At 39.7% G+C, this 18,340-nt stretch overlaps 1 protein-coding gene across 1 annotated transcript; it reads left to right on the forward strand.

Annotated features, from left to right (window-relative positions):
- Positions 1 to 16,800: 16,800 nt before the first annotated feature.
- LOC100027925 (mas-related G-protein coupled receptor member X4-like) lies at positions 16,801 to 17,760 on the forward strand. Its single transcript, XM_001378046.2, has one exon. It carries the CDS (start codon positions 16,801 to 16,803, stop codon positions 17,758 to 17,760), a length of 960 nt encoding a protein of 319 aa, XP_001378083.2.
- The last annotated feature ends 580 nt before the right edge of the window (positions 17,761 to 18,340 follow it).

Below are 18,340 nucleotides of genomic sequence, written 5' to 3' on the forward strand. Positions count from 1 at the left end.
CAGCAACATGAAATATCCTAGCGGAGGACAGGTTTCCCCAAAACATTCCCACAAAATGCCCAAAAGGGACCAAGTGGAAAGGCCCAAGGTCAAGAAAACATTAAAGAAAAAGAAAAATACAATTAAAATCATTCTATCTAGTTCAGAACCACCCAAGAAGATAGCCAAAAATCTGCAGGCACTTAGTGCTGTGACATGGCAAAGAGAATAGAAGTCAATCAGAGAACACTTGAAAGGGCCAGAGATGAGTCATACCTGGGCCTTAGCCTATCAGAAGCAATTGATGGCATATTAGATAGAGATTTGTATGTGGGGTCAGGAAACCATGAGTTCAAATTCAGTTTCAGCTGATATCTAACTTGTATGACTCTAAATAAGTCACTGAATTTGTTTTCCTCAGCATTTACAGGTAGGAAATAGGAATATTAATAGTACCTGCCTGACATGAATATTGTGATAATCAAATGTGAACATATTTGTAAAATGCTTACCACAATGACAGGCATATATAAGTGACATGGTTTTTCCCTTCCTTTCCCCAGAGAAGCTGCATTATACAGAGGCAGCCTTTCATAGATCAGTGCTTGCAGATAATGCATGCCGTAATGGATCATAGGGCAATGGCTTGAGAAGGTCTTCCATTGATTTCTGTGTTGTCTCTGTGATCAGACTGGGTCTCCTTCATATGTCAGAGAGGCATAAGGCCAACCCCTGAATGGACATTAAGCTAATTGATGGATAAAGAAATAATACAAGAAGTTGCCTCCCTGTTAACTTCCCAGAACATGAACTGAGAAGACAGGAAATATGGAATTTCTTGAGTCCCCTCTCCAATAGATGTAAGGATTGAAATAGGCTAGCCTCAAGTGGTCCACTTCATCTTATTAACTTTTAACTACCACATACTATTAAAATGAGGCTTTGAAACCCCTCTGGATGAAGATCTGGCTATTTTGTGACAGAGAAATCACAGGGCCAAAGGTCTGCTGGATTCCCCAACTTGTACCATATGCACACATATAATTTCCTGTCTGTCTCCAACCCTCATAAGAGGTCTCTGGGAGATCTCCAAGATCATATCCAGACCTTTTGGTCCCCAAGACCATTTCCAGACCATTTCTAAACCTCTTGACCTTTGGATGACATTCCAAACCCTTTAACTTCTTGAAAGAATTTATTTTGTATAAATTAAATTACAAAGTGGATCCACCCACTTAGAATTAAAATAGTACTACTGCTTTTGCTGAAATGCCCTCTAAGGTTTGTACATTCCATTTAGATCCTCTACAGAAATATGTCCTATAGAGTAGAAATGGGGTGTCATGGGTCACTAAAGAACTCTTTCCCACTGAAGACACTTCTGGATCTCTCCTGAAAGAGGAATGAGGCTGAACTACACTGACAAAATCTCAGGATTTGAGGGATCTAAAATGATGGAGGGGCAAGTTACATCAATAGTTTCAATGAAACAATTTCAGACACTTCTCACTGGCTCCCTATCACAGCTCTTTCCCATTTTCTTCTTTTTCATCTCGTCGTGGCAGCAGCCTGCTTTGCCCACCACCTGTATCCATATTGCTGTACGAGACCACTTTGCAAGAACAGCTTTTTCCCCCTTCTTGGTCCCAGGGCAGCCATTCGATGGACTGAGAAGGAAAAGAGAAAAGGTGAAGGATTCTTCTAAAGGGAAATAAGGGTAATGAGTAGGAATAGAAATTCTTTCAACTCAATTGGGACTTTGTTTTCAAACTGCAGAAAGGAAATCTGCTTCTCTTTTGATGCTCCATAGCTGCCCATGCCTGGTTTTAGCTGGTCCCAGAGACTGATGACTGCTGAGGAGATCATTTCCTCCAGTATACCAGGATTGAGGCAATGAGTTTGACAACTGCAGGATCTCAGTGACCAGCACAGAGATCATGGGATAAAAGAGATCCAACAATTGCAATTCTTTCTGAATGATAAATAGTCATTATATAGTATTTATTGACTTGTATTGAACTATCAGTTCAATAAAGCCAAAGATGTATGTTCATAATTGTTTTGATGAAATGTTTTTTATATAAACTTGTCTAATCTCCCCCATCAGAGCTTATTTTAAGGTCAAATGTAAGATGTTATATTTATCCTATTCATTTTGATTTAAACTACCCTAACATGTAAGTGCAATGATACAATTTCAGGTGATAACTCGGTGATCCAGTGTGTTCGTTATTCCTCCATGTTTGGTGTTATCAGAGAATCTTATTAACCTACAATGTTCTTTTCCCAAAGAATTTTCAAAATTTTCATATCACACATAAGTTGGCCATGCTCCCTGGAGAAGACCTTAGAAATCTCCTTCCAACTTGTCACTGAATTACTAGCAAACCCTTGTCTTTGGTGCTGCTATTCAATTAGTGGTGAATTGACATCTTGGACAAGTCTTTCAGTCAATATCTCTCCGTGGCTTTGTTACCCTTTTGTGCTTTGTTTCTTTTTGTTTCCATTTTTTAGAGCAAGAGAAATGTTTTGAGTTTTTTTTTTTGATGAAAGTATCTTCATCTTATGTATAGCATGCCCCTCTGCCCACGTTTCAGTAACTGGATCTAAAGGGGAAATATATATCTGTTATGAATTGCTATTGATTAAGACACTCTAGGTTTTTGTGATTGTTTTGTTTTTGTTGTTATTATTTTTAACCTACTGAAATACCTTCCAATTGCAAAATATCAAAAGAACAAGAATATGCATGAAACTGTCTTTATTTTAAATAACTCACTTCATATATAAGAGATTCACTATTTCCTATGGTTTTAAATATCTTTTTTTTGTAATTTCATTAAAAACATCTTTAACTTTAGTTTAGTTTAGTTTTTATTATATTTTGGATTTTAATTTGTGTCCCTCTCCCCTGAGGAGACAAACTGATATAAATTATACATTTGCAGTCTCATAAAATATATTTTCTCATGACACAATAAAGGACTGGGCAAAGTAATCTTTGAGCAAAATCTGATTTTATTTGGTGGGAAAGGCAAATGACTCATATATTTTCAAATTCCACAATTGAATGTGAAACCCTGACTTGCACAATACACACACTTTTATAGTTTCATATCTATACCACCCCCCCTCCACACAAGAGGTCTCTGAGAGCATTTACAGTCCTCCTGGACTCTAGGACAATTTCCTGGACCTTTTTTCAGATGTCCTGGTCTTTGAGACCATTTCAGGAACTTCTGATTTCAATGACTTTCTTACGCCTATAATTTCTTACATGAATTGATTTGCTATAAAATACATCATAAAATGGATTGACACACACTTAGTATTAACATAGTAACTTGGATTTCAAATGATAACACACAATTAAAATTACTATAATTATACACACACTTGAAATTATAAGTCAGGTATTCCCCTGGTTTCACATTCTTAATCTGGTTACATATACAGACTCTTGCCTAGGCCTACATTGTAACTACAACTCACACGAGTACAAGATATCAAACTAAAGGGATTCCTAAGCTACTATAAATGAGGGTCTGCTTAATTAAATTTCCTCCTTACACATATTCATTATGCAATGAAAGAACACATAGGCAGAAGTCTGCAGGCACTTAAAGGTGTGTCATGGCATAGAGAATAGAAGTCAACCAGAGAATACTTGGAAGAGCCAGAGATCAGCCATACCTGGGCCTAAGCCTATCAGAAGCCATTGATGGCACAATATATAAATCTAGATATGAGGTCAGGAAATCCTGAGTTCAAATTCAGTTTCAGACTTTATCTAAATTGTATGGCCCTAGATAAGTCACTCAACTAGTTTGCCTTAGTTTTTCCAGGTAGAAAATAGGAAATATCATAGCAACTACCTGATATGGATGTTGTAAGGATCAAATGAGAAAATATTTTTAAATGCTTAGCACAATGTCAGTCATATATTTGGCATGGCTCTTCCCTTCTTTTCCTCAGAGAAGCAGCATTATACAGAGGCAGCCTTTGATAGATTATTGTTCAGAGAAAATGAATGTCATAATGGTTTCCAGGCATTGGCTTGAGAAGGTCTTCCATGAGTTCTGTAAGGAAGGGTTGCAAAAGGGAAGATGGAATTTTGCAAGAAGAGTTGAGTGACAGCAAAGACTGTTGGTAGCAAAGGATGTTGGGAGAGAAGAAGGGACTTGGCAAAGCTCCATGAGGAATTCTGGGTTTTCCAAAGGGGATCCCAAAGAGGATAGGAAGTGTTCCTTTGCTGGGGATCTTTCTAAGAGCCAAATCGAGGTTTCACCTGAGCTTTGCCCTGAGACTACTGCTACTAAGTCATTCCAGCAACATTATACTTCAAGGAAACATCTTACCAGAGTATCAAAACTCTTCTGGCCTGGGAGGGTTGTGAATTGTCAATCCAAGAGCCAGCTCTCTCCCTTTGCCTTTTGTACCTGCTCAGACAATTCATTAAACTCATAGTATTAAAATTAGGAGTGAAGGAATTAGTTGAGTTTGGGAAGAAGAAACTCAGTTTGGCTTGACAGTTGCCTGAGTGGCAGACCTTGCAGGACATAAAATGGACTTTGACTCCCTCTTTCCAACTCCCCTATAAGCCTTATGGTCATTCCTTATTAAACTGTTCTTAATCGCAGTCAGATCTTTCTTTGCTTTATTATAGAGAGCTAAGGGAAGATAATTTGCTGAAGCTACAGATCAGCCTCAGCATAGTGTTAATCAAGACCCATCGGCTGCTGAGTCAAAGGACTTGAGGGCAGGTTGTCGTCCTAACCTCTTCTTGCCAGGGAATTTGGGGATACTACTTTCTTCTCTTGATAGGGGAGATTTTCCTTCAACTTCCCATCACCCTTACATAGTGGGGGCTCCCCTATTTCCTTACAGCACCTCTTCATAGCATCTCCTAGGAGGAGTGAGGGAGAATAGGAATCAACCCATTAAGACTTCTTTCTCACAACATTCTGCTGCATTCACAACAAGCTCCCTTTAGGTTCCCTTACCATCATTATAACAATGCTAGAGTCTAGTACATTTACTATCCTTACAGTTCTACACAGTGTTTGTGATCAGACCTGGTATTCTTCATATGCCAGAGAGGCATAAAGCTAACCCCTGAGCGGAGATTAAGCAAATTGACGGATAAAGAAATAAGGCAAAAAGTAGCCTCCTTGTTCACTTACCAGAACATGAACTGAAAAGACAGGAATTATAGAAGTTTATGGAGTCTCTAAGAGATGTACGGCTTGGAGTAGGCTAGCATCAAGTGGTCCACTTCGTCATCATATTAAAGTTTAACTACTACATACTATTAAAAAAAGACATTGGTAGACACTTCTGGATGAAGGTCTGGCTCTTTTGTGACAAAAAAACCACAGGGCCAAAGGTCTACTGGATTCTCCAACTTGTAAAATATACACACAGAGAATTTCACGTATGTGCTCAAACCCCATAAGAGGTCTCTGAGAAATCTCCAAGGCCATATCCAGACCTTCTGGGACGTAAGACTATTCCCAGGCCACTTCTGGACCTACTGATCTCTGACAATTTACCGAACTCTTCACCTTTGGATGACATTCCAGTTCCTTCAGCCTTTAGAAAGAATTTATTTTATATAGATTATATTAGAAAGTGGATCCAGCCACTTAGGATTAACACAATAACTTGATTCTGATTAATACATACAATTAGAAATACATATCACTGATATTAGAACTCAAATATTGCCCTGAGACTATATTCTGTAAGATTAAAACTTAATATCCAATTACTCCAAGTATAATATTTTAAAATTTTATTAATAATAACTTGAAGGAAAAAGAAAATTAAAAGCTAGAGCAAAGAGAGAGGCAAAGAAGCCATGGTCACAAAGGAAGAGAGCAAAAGTGGACAGATTGTTACACAATGAATAAAAATATAATAAGGATACAATGTGGACAAAAGGAAAAGGATGCTGGGAGATGTAGTCTAAGCATTCAAGATTTTCTAATTACACATTCCCCCCTGTGATTCTTGTACACAGAAAACAAAACAAAACAAAACAAAACCCTTTAGTGAGATCCTCGGATGAAGGAGCCAGTGTGATTGACAAGGATTCATCTGCATGTCATGGTCTGTGCAGTGCCAATAACTGTCATCTTGCCATTTGTCTACATCATGGATATAGTGAGGATATCCACATTCTTTCCTGAAATGTGTGCAAAAGTCAACATGGAAGAGAAGGGAAAAAAGGACAGGTCCTGCCCAGAAAATTTGAAGTGTAAATGGGTAAAAAAGCTCATGTGGACATTAACTGAGTTTTAGAATCTTCCGTTCATGATGGCATTAAAGTGAGTGAAATCTGAATTTTTAGTTCTGATTTCCCTCCACTCATTTTGACTTTGTTGGACCCTGTTCCTCTCCTCTAATATCGACAATACGTTCTTCGGGTTGACTGTGTTTGTGGATGTCTGTATTAATGCCCTTTAGTCCAAGGGAAGTCTGGATTCTATGGGATACACAAAAGGCGCACTCAGGTTCCACTATGTCACCTCCACTGCTCACAGGCACATTAGTTACTGCTTATTTATCTGGAGCAGCAAAGCAGCCAACCAGGATTCTGCTTTTACTCTGATTTTTGTTCAATGATAGAGAACATCTTTTTAATTGGCTTGCTTTCACTTCATCTACAGATATCTGAAAAAAAAATACACTTTGGGGGCTAAATTGCCTTCCCTAAATTTTGAATATGTTCTGATCAAACCAGGAAGAAACATCTAATTGACCAACTTCATCAAACAACAGACAAAATGCAGGCAGACCAAACAAAATTTCAATATCACCTACAGGAAATCTTTCTTCTTTCCCTCTTTACCTCCTAGATGTCTTGTTCCAGAGCCAGAGGGATGATGGTGAGTGGGGGGGGGGGGTCAAGTAAATCACTTAACCACTATATTCTGTTTCCCCAACTGTAAAATGGAGAAGATAATAGCAGCTACTTTATAGATTTACTGAAAGGATGTTTAATAGTAGCAAATATTAGTGGATATTCATGTTGTGGTTGCTGTGTGCCAGGCAATGTGCTGAGTGCCTTTGCCAATCTGATATTCTTGGTCTTCCTATCAAAGTAAATAACATTTGAAGAAGGCTTAGCTCAGTGCCTGGTGCATAGTGAGAAGCACATAAGTATTTATTCTCTTCTCATTCCCTTCCTCAGAACAGCAGCAGGTTGAAGAATCAGCATTTGTTAGGTCATTGTTTAAGTGGAATGCATGCCATGGTAGATCCAGTCACATAAATGAGAGAACCTTCAATGAAACCTGGGATGACTACAGAGATGGACTTTTAGAATTCATTCTTCTAAGACAAGCCATATCAAATAGATTCCAGTCAATGACACGATTGAACTCATAGGTGTAAACCTTAAAATTTCTTAGACTTTTTCAAGTATGAAATTTCCCAATGGTGAAATTTCCAACATTTATAAGTCTAAGAAATTTTAAGGTTTACATAGGCAACCTAAAATCTTTGCTCTCTTGTGATCAGATTGGGCCATGTTCATTACCCAGAAGAGGATAGAGCCAACTCCCAAATTAGGATTGGGCAAACCAAAGTATAAAGGAATCAGACTAGGGCCAGCCTCCCTGTTTCCTTGCCAGAATACAGACCAAGAAAGCAGGAAATGTAGAATGTTATTATATCTGCACTCTAAGGAGTGTTGGACAGTTTAGAATCATGTACACACCAATGAGAAATATCTTCCCCTAATCAGCTTTCAATGACTACTCAGGGCTACAGAATCTGCCTTCCATGTCATCCTGTTTGAGAAATATCTCTTATTATTACTGTGACATTGTTACTGGGTATGAGATTATTTTCTGATAATGAGTCTCCTCTGGCCTAAGGGGGAACTACAGCCTGTCCGTTTCCTGATCTTATTTTATATTGCTTTAGTATACTTTTTGAAATGCCAAACTTACTTCTCACATGAAAGAAAAAAGACCTTTAATGGTATCCGGTGAAGGAGCCAGTGTGAGTGACAGGGATGCATCTGCTTGCTATGGCCTGTGCAGTGTCAATATCCCTCATCCTTTTCCTTGTTCATGTCATGGATATACTTAGGATACTTGCTGCCATGCCTGAAAGTGTATGGAAGTCAATAGAGAGGAGAGAAGGAAGGGTCATTGTCATCTAGAAATTTTCAAAGTGTAAATGGCTAAAGAACACTCTGGTGGACATCAGTGCTTTAGAATCTGCCGATTCTGATGGGAAGGAAGAGAAGGAAAGATAAGCTGAAGTCTGAGGTGTCAGGCCAGACAAGGAAACTGGGAATCTACAAAAGGAGATGGAACCTTCACTTTCCAAGAAGTGAAGCTTGAATGTATACCTTTGAATTCTCCCCATTCATTTTATTCTTATCTAAGTAGTGAAGATTCTGAGTAACACCTACCACTGGCCACTGCCCCAGGTCAAATGGGGCATAGGTGGTTGTGTTAATGGTCTTTAGTGCTAGCCAAGCCTGGGTACTTCAGAAATTCTTTCTCATTGGACAGGTGAGAAAAAAGGAGACTTTTATCAAGGAAGTAATTTGCTCACATTGCCAAAGTTTAGAAGTATCAGGATGGGATTATACCCTGAATGGAAGCCTTTATAAGAACCCCAAAGAGATGAAGACACTTTCCCAGACTTATTCTGTTACTAATGTCAGGGGAATGGGACAGCAGGGGATTTTCTCCAAATATTGTGTTTGTGTGTGCATATAAGCACATATATTACTTCATGTTTAATTCTTTTGTAGAGCTTAAGTACACAATGTAGTATATCTCTGATGTATTTTAAATAGTGTTAAGAATGATTGCCAGATATCTTTTTTCTTATTGTCTATAAAGTGTCTATATGAAAATGCATCCAATCATATGTATATGCCAATTCTTCCTCAGCAAAGTCTTAGCATGACTCAGTAGTGCAGGCCTTGTTTCCTCATCTGCATTCAGAATAACAGAATCTAAGTTCACATAATGTTCCCTGGGAGAGCCTGAAAATGCTTACTTTCATTTCCAGGAATGTTATGTGAGGATCAGGAATATGAACTAACAGAGAATGGGGTCCATGGGCAACTCTCTTGTCTTCTGTCTCACCGGAAGGACAGAGCACTTTCAGAGATAGCCAAGGATTCTAGGAAAGGCAAGTGGAATAAGGATAATGGACCAGTGTGGTACTAAGACTCCCTTCTGATATCTCTGAAGTGAAACAGGAGTTTCAAGACAATTAAGTGCAATGCACACACCCTTTAGTCTCTATTTCCTGGCATCAGTTATCCTGAAGGTGGGATCTGGGAAATGAATGCTCTTGGGGTAAAAAGATAGAAAGTTTGTTCTTTGTTAGCTGTGAGCAGAAGATAAACATGTATGAGCAAGTGCTCTGTTCTTGGCTTTGAGCTGGAATAAACATTTGTTGTAGGAAAGAGGATGATTACCATCTGGTGGCATTTTCTGTGACTGATACTGTCACCACTGGTTTTGCTGAAATCATCTCTAAGGTCTGTACTTATCTTTTAGAGCCTCTACAGAAATCTGTCCTATAGAGTAGAAACAGGGTTTCATGGGTCACTAAAGAACTCTTTCCCACTGAACACACTTCTGGGTCTCTCCTGAAAGAGGAATGAGGCTGAACTACACAATGACAAAATCTCAGGATTTGAGGGATCTAAAATGAGGGAGGGGGCAAGTTACATGAACAGTTTTAATGAAACAATTTCAGACACTTCTCAATGGCTCCCTATCACTGCTCTTTCCCATTTTCTTCTTTTTCATCTCGTCGTGGCAGCAGCCTGCTTAGCCCAACACCTGTATCCACATTGGTGTACGAGACCACTTTGCAAGAACAGCTGGTTCCCCCTTTTTGGTCCATGGGCAGTCACTATATGGATTGAGAAGGAAGAGAAAAAAGGTGAAGGTTTTTTCTAAAGGGAAATAAGGGAAATTAGTAGGAATAGAGATTCTTTCAACTCAAATGGGAGATTGTTTTCAAACTGCCAAAAGGGAATGTGCTTCTCTTTGGATGTTCCATGGATGTACATGCCTGGATTTAGCTGGTCTCAAAGACTGATGAGGGCTGAAGACATCATCTCCTCTGGGATACCAGGATTGAGGCAATGAGTTTGACAACTGCAGGATCTCAGTGACCAGCACAGAGATCATGGGAAGAAACAGATCCACCAACTGAAATTCTTTCTGAATGATGAATACAGAGTCATTCTATTTTATTGACTTATAGTCAACTTTCAGTTCAATATATATAAATACAGTCACATTAATAATTTTCTATGAAAAGGGATGATATAATCATCAGGGATCACTATTTCCCAGGAATATCTGCTGGTAGGATGGTCAAAAAAATCAGATGGGGGCAGGAACCCAAAAGAATGAGTGCATGCTACAATGAGGATAAGGAAACTAAGGGGGGCTTATGAATGTGAGACTCATATTATCTGTAATCATCTAGGTACTTAATAGTGTCTTCCCTCATGTGATCCAAGCCTTCCTTGGAAGTCAGCATCTCACCTGAACCAGGGGGCTCTGAGAGAAATCCTCTTCCTTACATAAACCTGGAATTATTTACAATCTTGTCTGAGACCTTAAGATCTTAGCCAGTATGGCCATATGGAGTGGAACTGGGCAGATCACAAGGCATCAGAGGAAGTGGAATATGAGCAGAGTAATTGAGAGATGCTGAGATAATTCCCCCAAGAGAATATTTTAATACTCCTGTGCTCTGATTGAACAGTTGAAGCAAACCACAAACTACAACAACATATTTAAGAACTTGGTTTCACTTGCTGTACCCTAAATTTCCATTCAAAGGTTCTCACAGCCCAGATCCACGTAAAAACATCTCCAGGTAAGTCTCCCCAAGGGCATGTCTTCCCTTGAGAATAAACCTATTCCTTCTGTCCTTGAGGAAATGGGATAGAAGGGAGTAGAAGGGATTCCTTTTTATCTTTGGGGATTGTGGTACGTGACAGAGGTTGGAATCCAAGGTGGACAATTTTGAGGAATAATAGAGGAATAAATACTTCTTCTGTTGCCATTCTCATTCCCTTATCCCAGCATCCTTTCCTTTTCCATTGCCTTCTTTGTGTTCTCATTCAGTGGTACCTTCCTTCTCTTTGTGTGCCGTAGGACAAGGCATATTCATTTTGAATGGAGTGGTGGCAAAAGAATTACTTTCGAGGGCAGCTGGGTGACTCAATGGATTGAGAACCAGGCCCAGAAATGGGAGGTTCAAATTTTGCCTCAGACACTTCCTAGCTGTGTGACTCTGGGCAAGTCATGTCACCCCCATTGCCTAGCCCTTACAACTCTTCTACCTTGGAACCAATACATGGTATTGATTCTAAGATTGAAGGTAAGGGTTTAAAAAATAATTATTCTCAGCACATCCTGAAAGCTGAATAATTTGAAATTATGGAAGGGGTCATTTACAGATATCAAGGCAGATTTTAATATGTGTAGAAAAAATATGTACCTGATTCCTGTCTCATTTGTTCATTTCAAGAATCAGTTTAATACTAACCACTCTGCCTCTCTTTTGAAAATTAAAAAAGGCTTTGAGTTAGTGAAGAGTTCAGTAACATTTTCACACAATCAAGAAATCAGTATATTTCCTACAGATCCTACTAACATCACTTTGGTCTCCCTAATTTCATGGGGGGAAGGGATTAATCACTCATGAGAAGCTTAGCATCTCAATATCATAGAGTAGAAATTGGAATGGACCTCAGAGGGAATGAATGATGCCCAATTGTAAACCTTAAAATTTCTTAGACTTATAAATGTTGGAAATTTCACCATTGGGAAATTTCATACTTGAAAAATTTCCTATTGATAGTGGGAACTCTATTGGAATGTGAACCCCATTGGCATGGGAGGTTCCTCCTCCTCCCTTCTTAAGATTACTTTAGGACAGAAACCTTTTGCTGAACAATGGATAGGGCTTTGACCTATGCTTAAGCATAGAACAGGAAGTTCTTTGAGTAATGATTGATTTTAGAATTGATACAATAGAGATACTTGTAATTACAGAACCAGGTCTTGGAAAATACAATTTCCACACCACTCAGTCCTAACAGGATTTAGGAAGGGCTGCAGCAAAGGATCAAGATTTAATTATTTGAGAATATGACCTTCAACAGACATGTGCAAAGCCACAGACCTCTGGGTGGTCCTGGGTTAAGCTAGAGCCACCATTGGCACGGGGAAGACATGGACAGTGATTGGTAGATGTGAGTACTGAGGGGAGGGAACTTGGATGGTTTCCTTAAAGATAGAGTGGTCTGAGGACTGAGGGGTGGTTGGTTGGAGAGGTTTTTGGTCTGAGAGGTGGTGCTTTGAGAGTGGGCTCTGAAGGAAGATGGAGGTGGAGGCCCCAGAGACTGTTTCTCCATTTTGGTAACGTGAGTAATAGGGATTGATCTCCTTTCTTTGCCTCAGCTATGTAAGGGCTTGGGCCTTTTGGCCCAGGCTAAACAGAAGGGGTATTTAAGCCCTATTCCCTTCTCTCCCCTTTCTCTCTCCCTCTTTCTCTCTCTATCTCTAATTCCTTTCTTCCTCCTGTTTGTAATTAAACTCCATAAAAGTTTGACTGCTGACTTGAGTTTTCATTTAGGAATTACATAGCTGGATTCCTTGGCGACCTTAAATTAATATATATCAGTCTTTTAAAGTGATTTCCTTGTCACATTGTGGCTGACCACACTGGAGTCTAAAGAATTCTCTCAATAAACTTCTGAAATTCCTTGCCTTTTAACTCTACCGTCTCACCACTTAGTCCCTTTTAACAAAAAACTTGGCTTAAAGACACAGCTGCTAGAATATGTGAGTATAAAAAAACTTTTTCTCTCTTCTCTTTTCTCCTTAAGTTAAATTGGAATCAGCAGTTTTTCTTTTTCTTCCCTTTAATCTTAAGGGACAGCTGGGTAGCTCAGCAGATTGAGAGCCAGGCCTAGAGACAGAAGGTCCTGGGTTCAAATCGGACCTCAGATACTTCCCAGCTGTGTGACTCTGATAGACAGAAAACAGCTGTTTTAAATCTCAGCAACAGGACCCTAAAGTCCTGGCTGGAAGAGCTGTTTCTAAATATCCTTTCCCTTAAGGAACAACTTCCTGGATTAGGAAAAAAAACCCTGTGGAAAGTTTGTTGCTTTGACCTGCTCCCCACATGTTTTGTGAAATTACAATATATATATATATATATATATATATATAAATGAGTACTACATTCTTTGACAATTATATGGCAGCTGAAGTATTAGGGGCATTGAGGAATGCAGGATACCTCCAAATTTTTATATTAATAGGTACTGTCATTTTTGTAGTCCTCAATACTATATTTAGAGATGCTAAAATAAAAAAAATGAGGATAAAATTTTAAAAAATGAGGATAAAATAGAAAATATTGAGGATAAAATAGAAAAATTTGAGGATAAAATATATTAAGGATAAAATAGGAAATATTGAGGATAAAATAGGAAAAATTGAGGATAAAATGCAAGCCCAATTAGAAGATCTAAAAAGTTTTTTACAGGATCAATTGGCAAACACCCACTCTACCAGAAACAGACCTGTTTCTGAACCTTTGAATTAGGAAATTTCCTTCCCTGAAATAGAGACGGAAAACACCTTCCCTATAGCCCAGTTAACAGACTGCTTCTCTCATGCAGTGCAAATCTTGACTGAATTTAATCACCAAAATCCTTCCCCTGCAATCCCAGTTTCTCATGTTCCCTCTCCTACAGAAAACCAAATTCCAACGCAAAGGAGATCTTGTCCTCCTAGAGAAACCTGTCCTTCTCAAACTGACCCACAGGTACAAAATTCAACAAGAGGCCTGTTTCCTCTAAGAGAAGTACCTGAAATAGGATGGAATGGGGATGTGGTGACTTTAAGACATAGGATACCGTTTACTCCCCAAGAAATAAATGAATTTACATGAAATATCCCCACATATGAAAAAGATCCTTTTCTAGTAACAAAAAAGATGGGAGACATATTTTTTCAGTATAATCCATCTTACAAGGACATTGAAAACTTACTACAGGCTTTTTTAAGTGAATGTGAAAAAAAATAAAATAATTGCTCATGTCAACAAAACCCGGGGGCGTAATGCAGCACATTGGCCATCTCAGGATCCCGAATGGGACTATAACAATCCTGAGGATTATCTACAACTATATCGTTGTAGAGAGGCCATCCTCGCGGCAATGAAGGAATGTGCAGACAGTACAGATAAGTGGATGGAATTGGAAAAAATTAAGCAAAAGGAAGAAGAAACACCCTCCAGATTTATGGATAGAATAATCGAGTTTGGGGACAGATACTTAGATTGGGACTTAACTAAAGAGAGTAGTTTAAGACAAGTTAGAAGAATCTTTGTAAATAACTCTTGCAAAGCAATTAAGAATTATTTTAGAACACAATGCCCAAGATGGTCAGATATGGACCTTGAAGAATTGCGGAAAACAGCTATATATGTTTTAAAGGGAAACAAAGAAAAGGAGGAAGAAAATAATGATGACATGGAGGAAATGAAGAAAAAAATAAGATATTTAATAGATAGGATGACTAAATAAGAAAGTGGGCATGATAATGAACCAACGACAATTGCCCTTCTCCAGAAATCCAATTATCAATCCATTACTTGCCACTTCTGTGAGAAGAAGGGCCACAAAATGATGGAATGTAGAATCTTTCTTAAGATGTTTGGAAGGAATACACAGTTTAATAATAGCTTTAGAAATAATAACTATAGAAATGATGATAATGGTTATAGAAACCAGAATTCTAGAAATTATAATAATGACTATGGAAATAACTATAATGAATATAGAAATAAGAACTTTAGATACAAACTTTGTTTGTAATTACAACTCTATAAAAGGTTGACTGCTGACTTGAGTTTTCATTTAGGAATTACATAGCTGAATTCCTTGGCGACCTTAAATTAATATATATCAGTCTTTTAAAGTGATTTCCTTGTCACACAATACACTTTGACTCATTCTGTAACAAAAATTGTGTATCTTTCAAGGTTGTAGATAGGAATTATATTGTCAAAAAGTATTACTTTTGTATTGTAAAAAAGTGCTATACCGCAGTAATTAGAAGGCTGTCATTTAGAAGAGGGATTTGTTTTGATTTTCTTTATGGCAGAAGGTATCTCAAGGGGAATGGCTACAATTTACTAAAGTAAAATTGTGGTTGGCTATCAGGACATACTATTTAACAATGTCTCTGCCTCAGGACTCATGGGAAAGAGAAGGCTGACATTTAAAAGAAGAGGTAGATTGGCCAGCATATGAAGCAGAAAAATCTATTTGTCTAAAGTACCTCACAATTTTCTGAACCAATTCTCAGTGATTAACATATTTTCTACTTCATATACCAATCCCATCTTGGTGATACTGACCATCACGTTGCCATTGTTCAAGGGCCATTCTAAGTCAGCCACTTCCCACTGCTTTGGTTCTATCTTCTTCCTCCCATACAGACTCAGACACAGACACAGACACACACACACACACACACTCACACACCTCTAACCTCATTCTTGTTGTAAATTCTCTCTTTATCAATTGCTTTTTAATCTTTGAGCTGAATGTCCCAGAGGTGTCTTAAAATGTCTAAAATATAAAATATTGTCTAACCTCTACTGAAATCAAGTGATCCCCCAGACTTCCACTTTGTTATACTTTCATCTTCAACTCCTCTCACAAACACACACCAACTAGTCATTCAATTGTCCAAATTTGCTTTTTCTATGCCTCCATCATCTCCTTTATATGTATTCTTCCTTCAAATCTTAGCTATTCCATTTTCTGCAAGAATCCTTTCCCAGTTTCCCTTTATCTTCCTGTCTTCCCCTTATTCTTCCTCCCATCTCTCTGTCACTACTCCCAATATGTCAGGTCTATATCTTGTTTGTGCATGCATGCTGGAATTTTATCGGCCACATTATACTATGAGGAGGAACACTGTGTGTGTGTGTGTGTGTGTGTGTGTGTGTGTGTGTGTGTGTGAAAGGGGCAGGAGAAAAAAAATCAGATATTCCATGGGAGAGTCTTCCCTTTAGAGCCCACGGAACCCTAGAAGTGGAAAGTGGCAGAATTTTCCCAGAGTCTCTCTTAAACTGAACAGTGAGCAATCCCAGAGTCAACCTCCCTGGACTATTGAAAAAAAGGTATAACAATACAATGTGATTTCACATGTGGAAATGTGTATAGTGGTCCCCTATTCCAATCCATTTATAAAAAAGAATCCCATGGGGAGCTACGTAGCACAGTGGACAGAGTGTCAGGTTAGGAGGAAGGAGTAAAAGCATTCAAATCTGGCCTCAGACAGTTCTAAGCTGTGTGACTCTGGTCAAGTCAATACCCCAAAGGCTTAGCCATGACTGATTTTCTGCCTTCAAAGTAATACTTAGTATCAAGTCTAAGAAAGATTTTTTTTTTGCTTTCACCTTATGCCTTAGAATGTATACTGTCTATCAATTCCAATGTAGAATATTGATGAGGGCTAGACAATAGGGGTTAAGTGACTTTCCCAGGATCACCCAGCTAAGAAGTATCTGAGGCAAGATTGGAATCTAGGACTTCCCATCTCTACACCTGGCTCTCCATCCACTGATACGCCCAGCTGCCCTTCTCCCTTCCTTCTTAAAAATAGAAAACTCAACCTTCCATCTTAGAATCAATAACTCTGGAAGAGTCTCTCACCCACTTCCATGTCTTGGTGTCTCCAGGTCTACTGAGAGGAGCAGAGCATTCTGAGGATGAAGCCACCTAACATGACAAACTATACCACATCGGCAATGATGGAATTTTTTCCATCCACAGTGCTGATTTACATTAAAGCTGAGGCACCTAGAGAATTTGTCTTAAGCTACTGGATGGAGATCCTCTCCCTGGTCTTTGCCCTGGTCGGGCTGGTGGGGAACAGCATCGTCCTGTGGCTGCTGGGCTTCCGCACCCAGAGGAGCCCCTTCTCGGTCTACATCCTCAACCTGGCTGCAGCCGACGCCCTCTTGCTTGGTAACTACTTTGGGTATTTCATGTGTAAAATTGTTGGAAATTTAAAAAGTCTTGTCCTGAAGCTGCTGTGGCGCTGCATCCTAAACCTGTCCTACTCTGTGGGCCTGAGCCTGCTGGCTGTGATCAGCACCGAGCGCTGTCTCTCTGTGCTCTTCCCCATCTGGTACAGACATCACCGGCCCAAGCACACGTCTGCATGTGTGTGTGCCATTCTCTGGGCTCTGCAGGGCCTGTTCTGGGGAGTATTTGTGGCTCTTCATTTCCTTATCATGGACCACCTCTCTGATCTCTACTTTGTTCTCTACTTGGTCCAGTTCGGCTGGTTCCTCCTCCTCACCTGTGTGCTGTGTGTGTCCAGCCTGACGCTGGTGCTGAGGGTCCAGTGCAGCTCCAAGTGCAGGCACCCACCCAGGTTCTACCTCCTGGTGCTGCTCACAGCCCTGGTGTTCCTGCTCTGCGGCCTGCCCTTAGGTATTTTTTATGTAGTTCGGTTTTTTAGTGGCTCCCGTTTAATACCTTACAAGCTCTGCAGGCTCCTGGCCTGTGTGAACAGCAGCTCAAACCCTTTCATTTACTTCTTCCTGGGCAGCCAATGGTGTAAAAGAGGGAGGGAGCCACTCAGGGTGGTCCTGCAGAGGGCCCTGGGGGAGGAGCAGGTGTTAGGGGATGGGACGAGGGACACTTCCCAACCTGACACTCTGGATGAATTATCCTGAGGATGAGAACAAGATGCTCAGACCAGGGAGTCATTGAAATGACCTCCCTTTCTACCACCCTAGCAGAGGGAAGGAGCACCCCTCTCACATTTCTAGGAGAGAAAACAAGATCCCTCTCCATACCTTAACGTGGTTCTTGGGGTTTGAACTATAAGGAACAAGCATTTATTAACTGCTTACTATTTGCCAGTCGCTTTGCTCAGGGCTTCACAAATATCTCATTTAATCCTCACAATATGCTGGGAGGTAGGTTCTCTCATGATCCTCACTTTATGCTTCAGGAAACTGAGGCAAACTGGGGGTTCAGAGATTTGCTCATGGTCCCAAAGCTGGTGTCTGAATCTGGATTTGAACTCAGGTCTCCCTGACTCCAGGACCAATGCTGCCTACATTCAGGAACCCCTACTGGCTGGAGGCTCCAGGATTTACTGGGAGGAGATCCAGGAATCTGGAGTCACAAATGTACAGGAGAGCCATTCAAACAAATGCCACTGGCCCTATCTGGAAAAGTAGAGGAAGAAAATCACCCTCTAAGGCTCCATGTCTCCCTGCCCTGCCCTTGTTAATCATTGTGAAAGAG

The sequence above is a fragment of the Monodelphis domestica genome, chromosome 3 (genome assembly GCF_027887165.1).
Source record: "Monodelphis domestica isolate mMonDom1 chromosome 3, mMonDom1.pri, whole genome shotgun sequence".
NCBI lineage: Eukaryota > Metazoa > Chordata > Mammalia > Didelphimorphia > Didelphidae > Monodelphis > Monodelphis domestica.

Excerpts from the sequence above, each read along its gene's own strand:
- LOC100027925 (XM_001378046.2), top strand. The coding sequence starts at position 16,801 with ATGACAAACTATACCACATCGGCAATGATGGAATTTTTTCCATCCACA.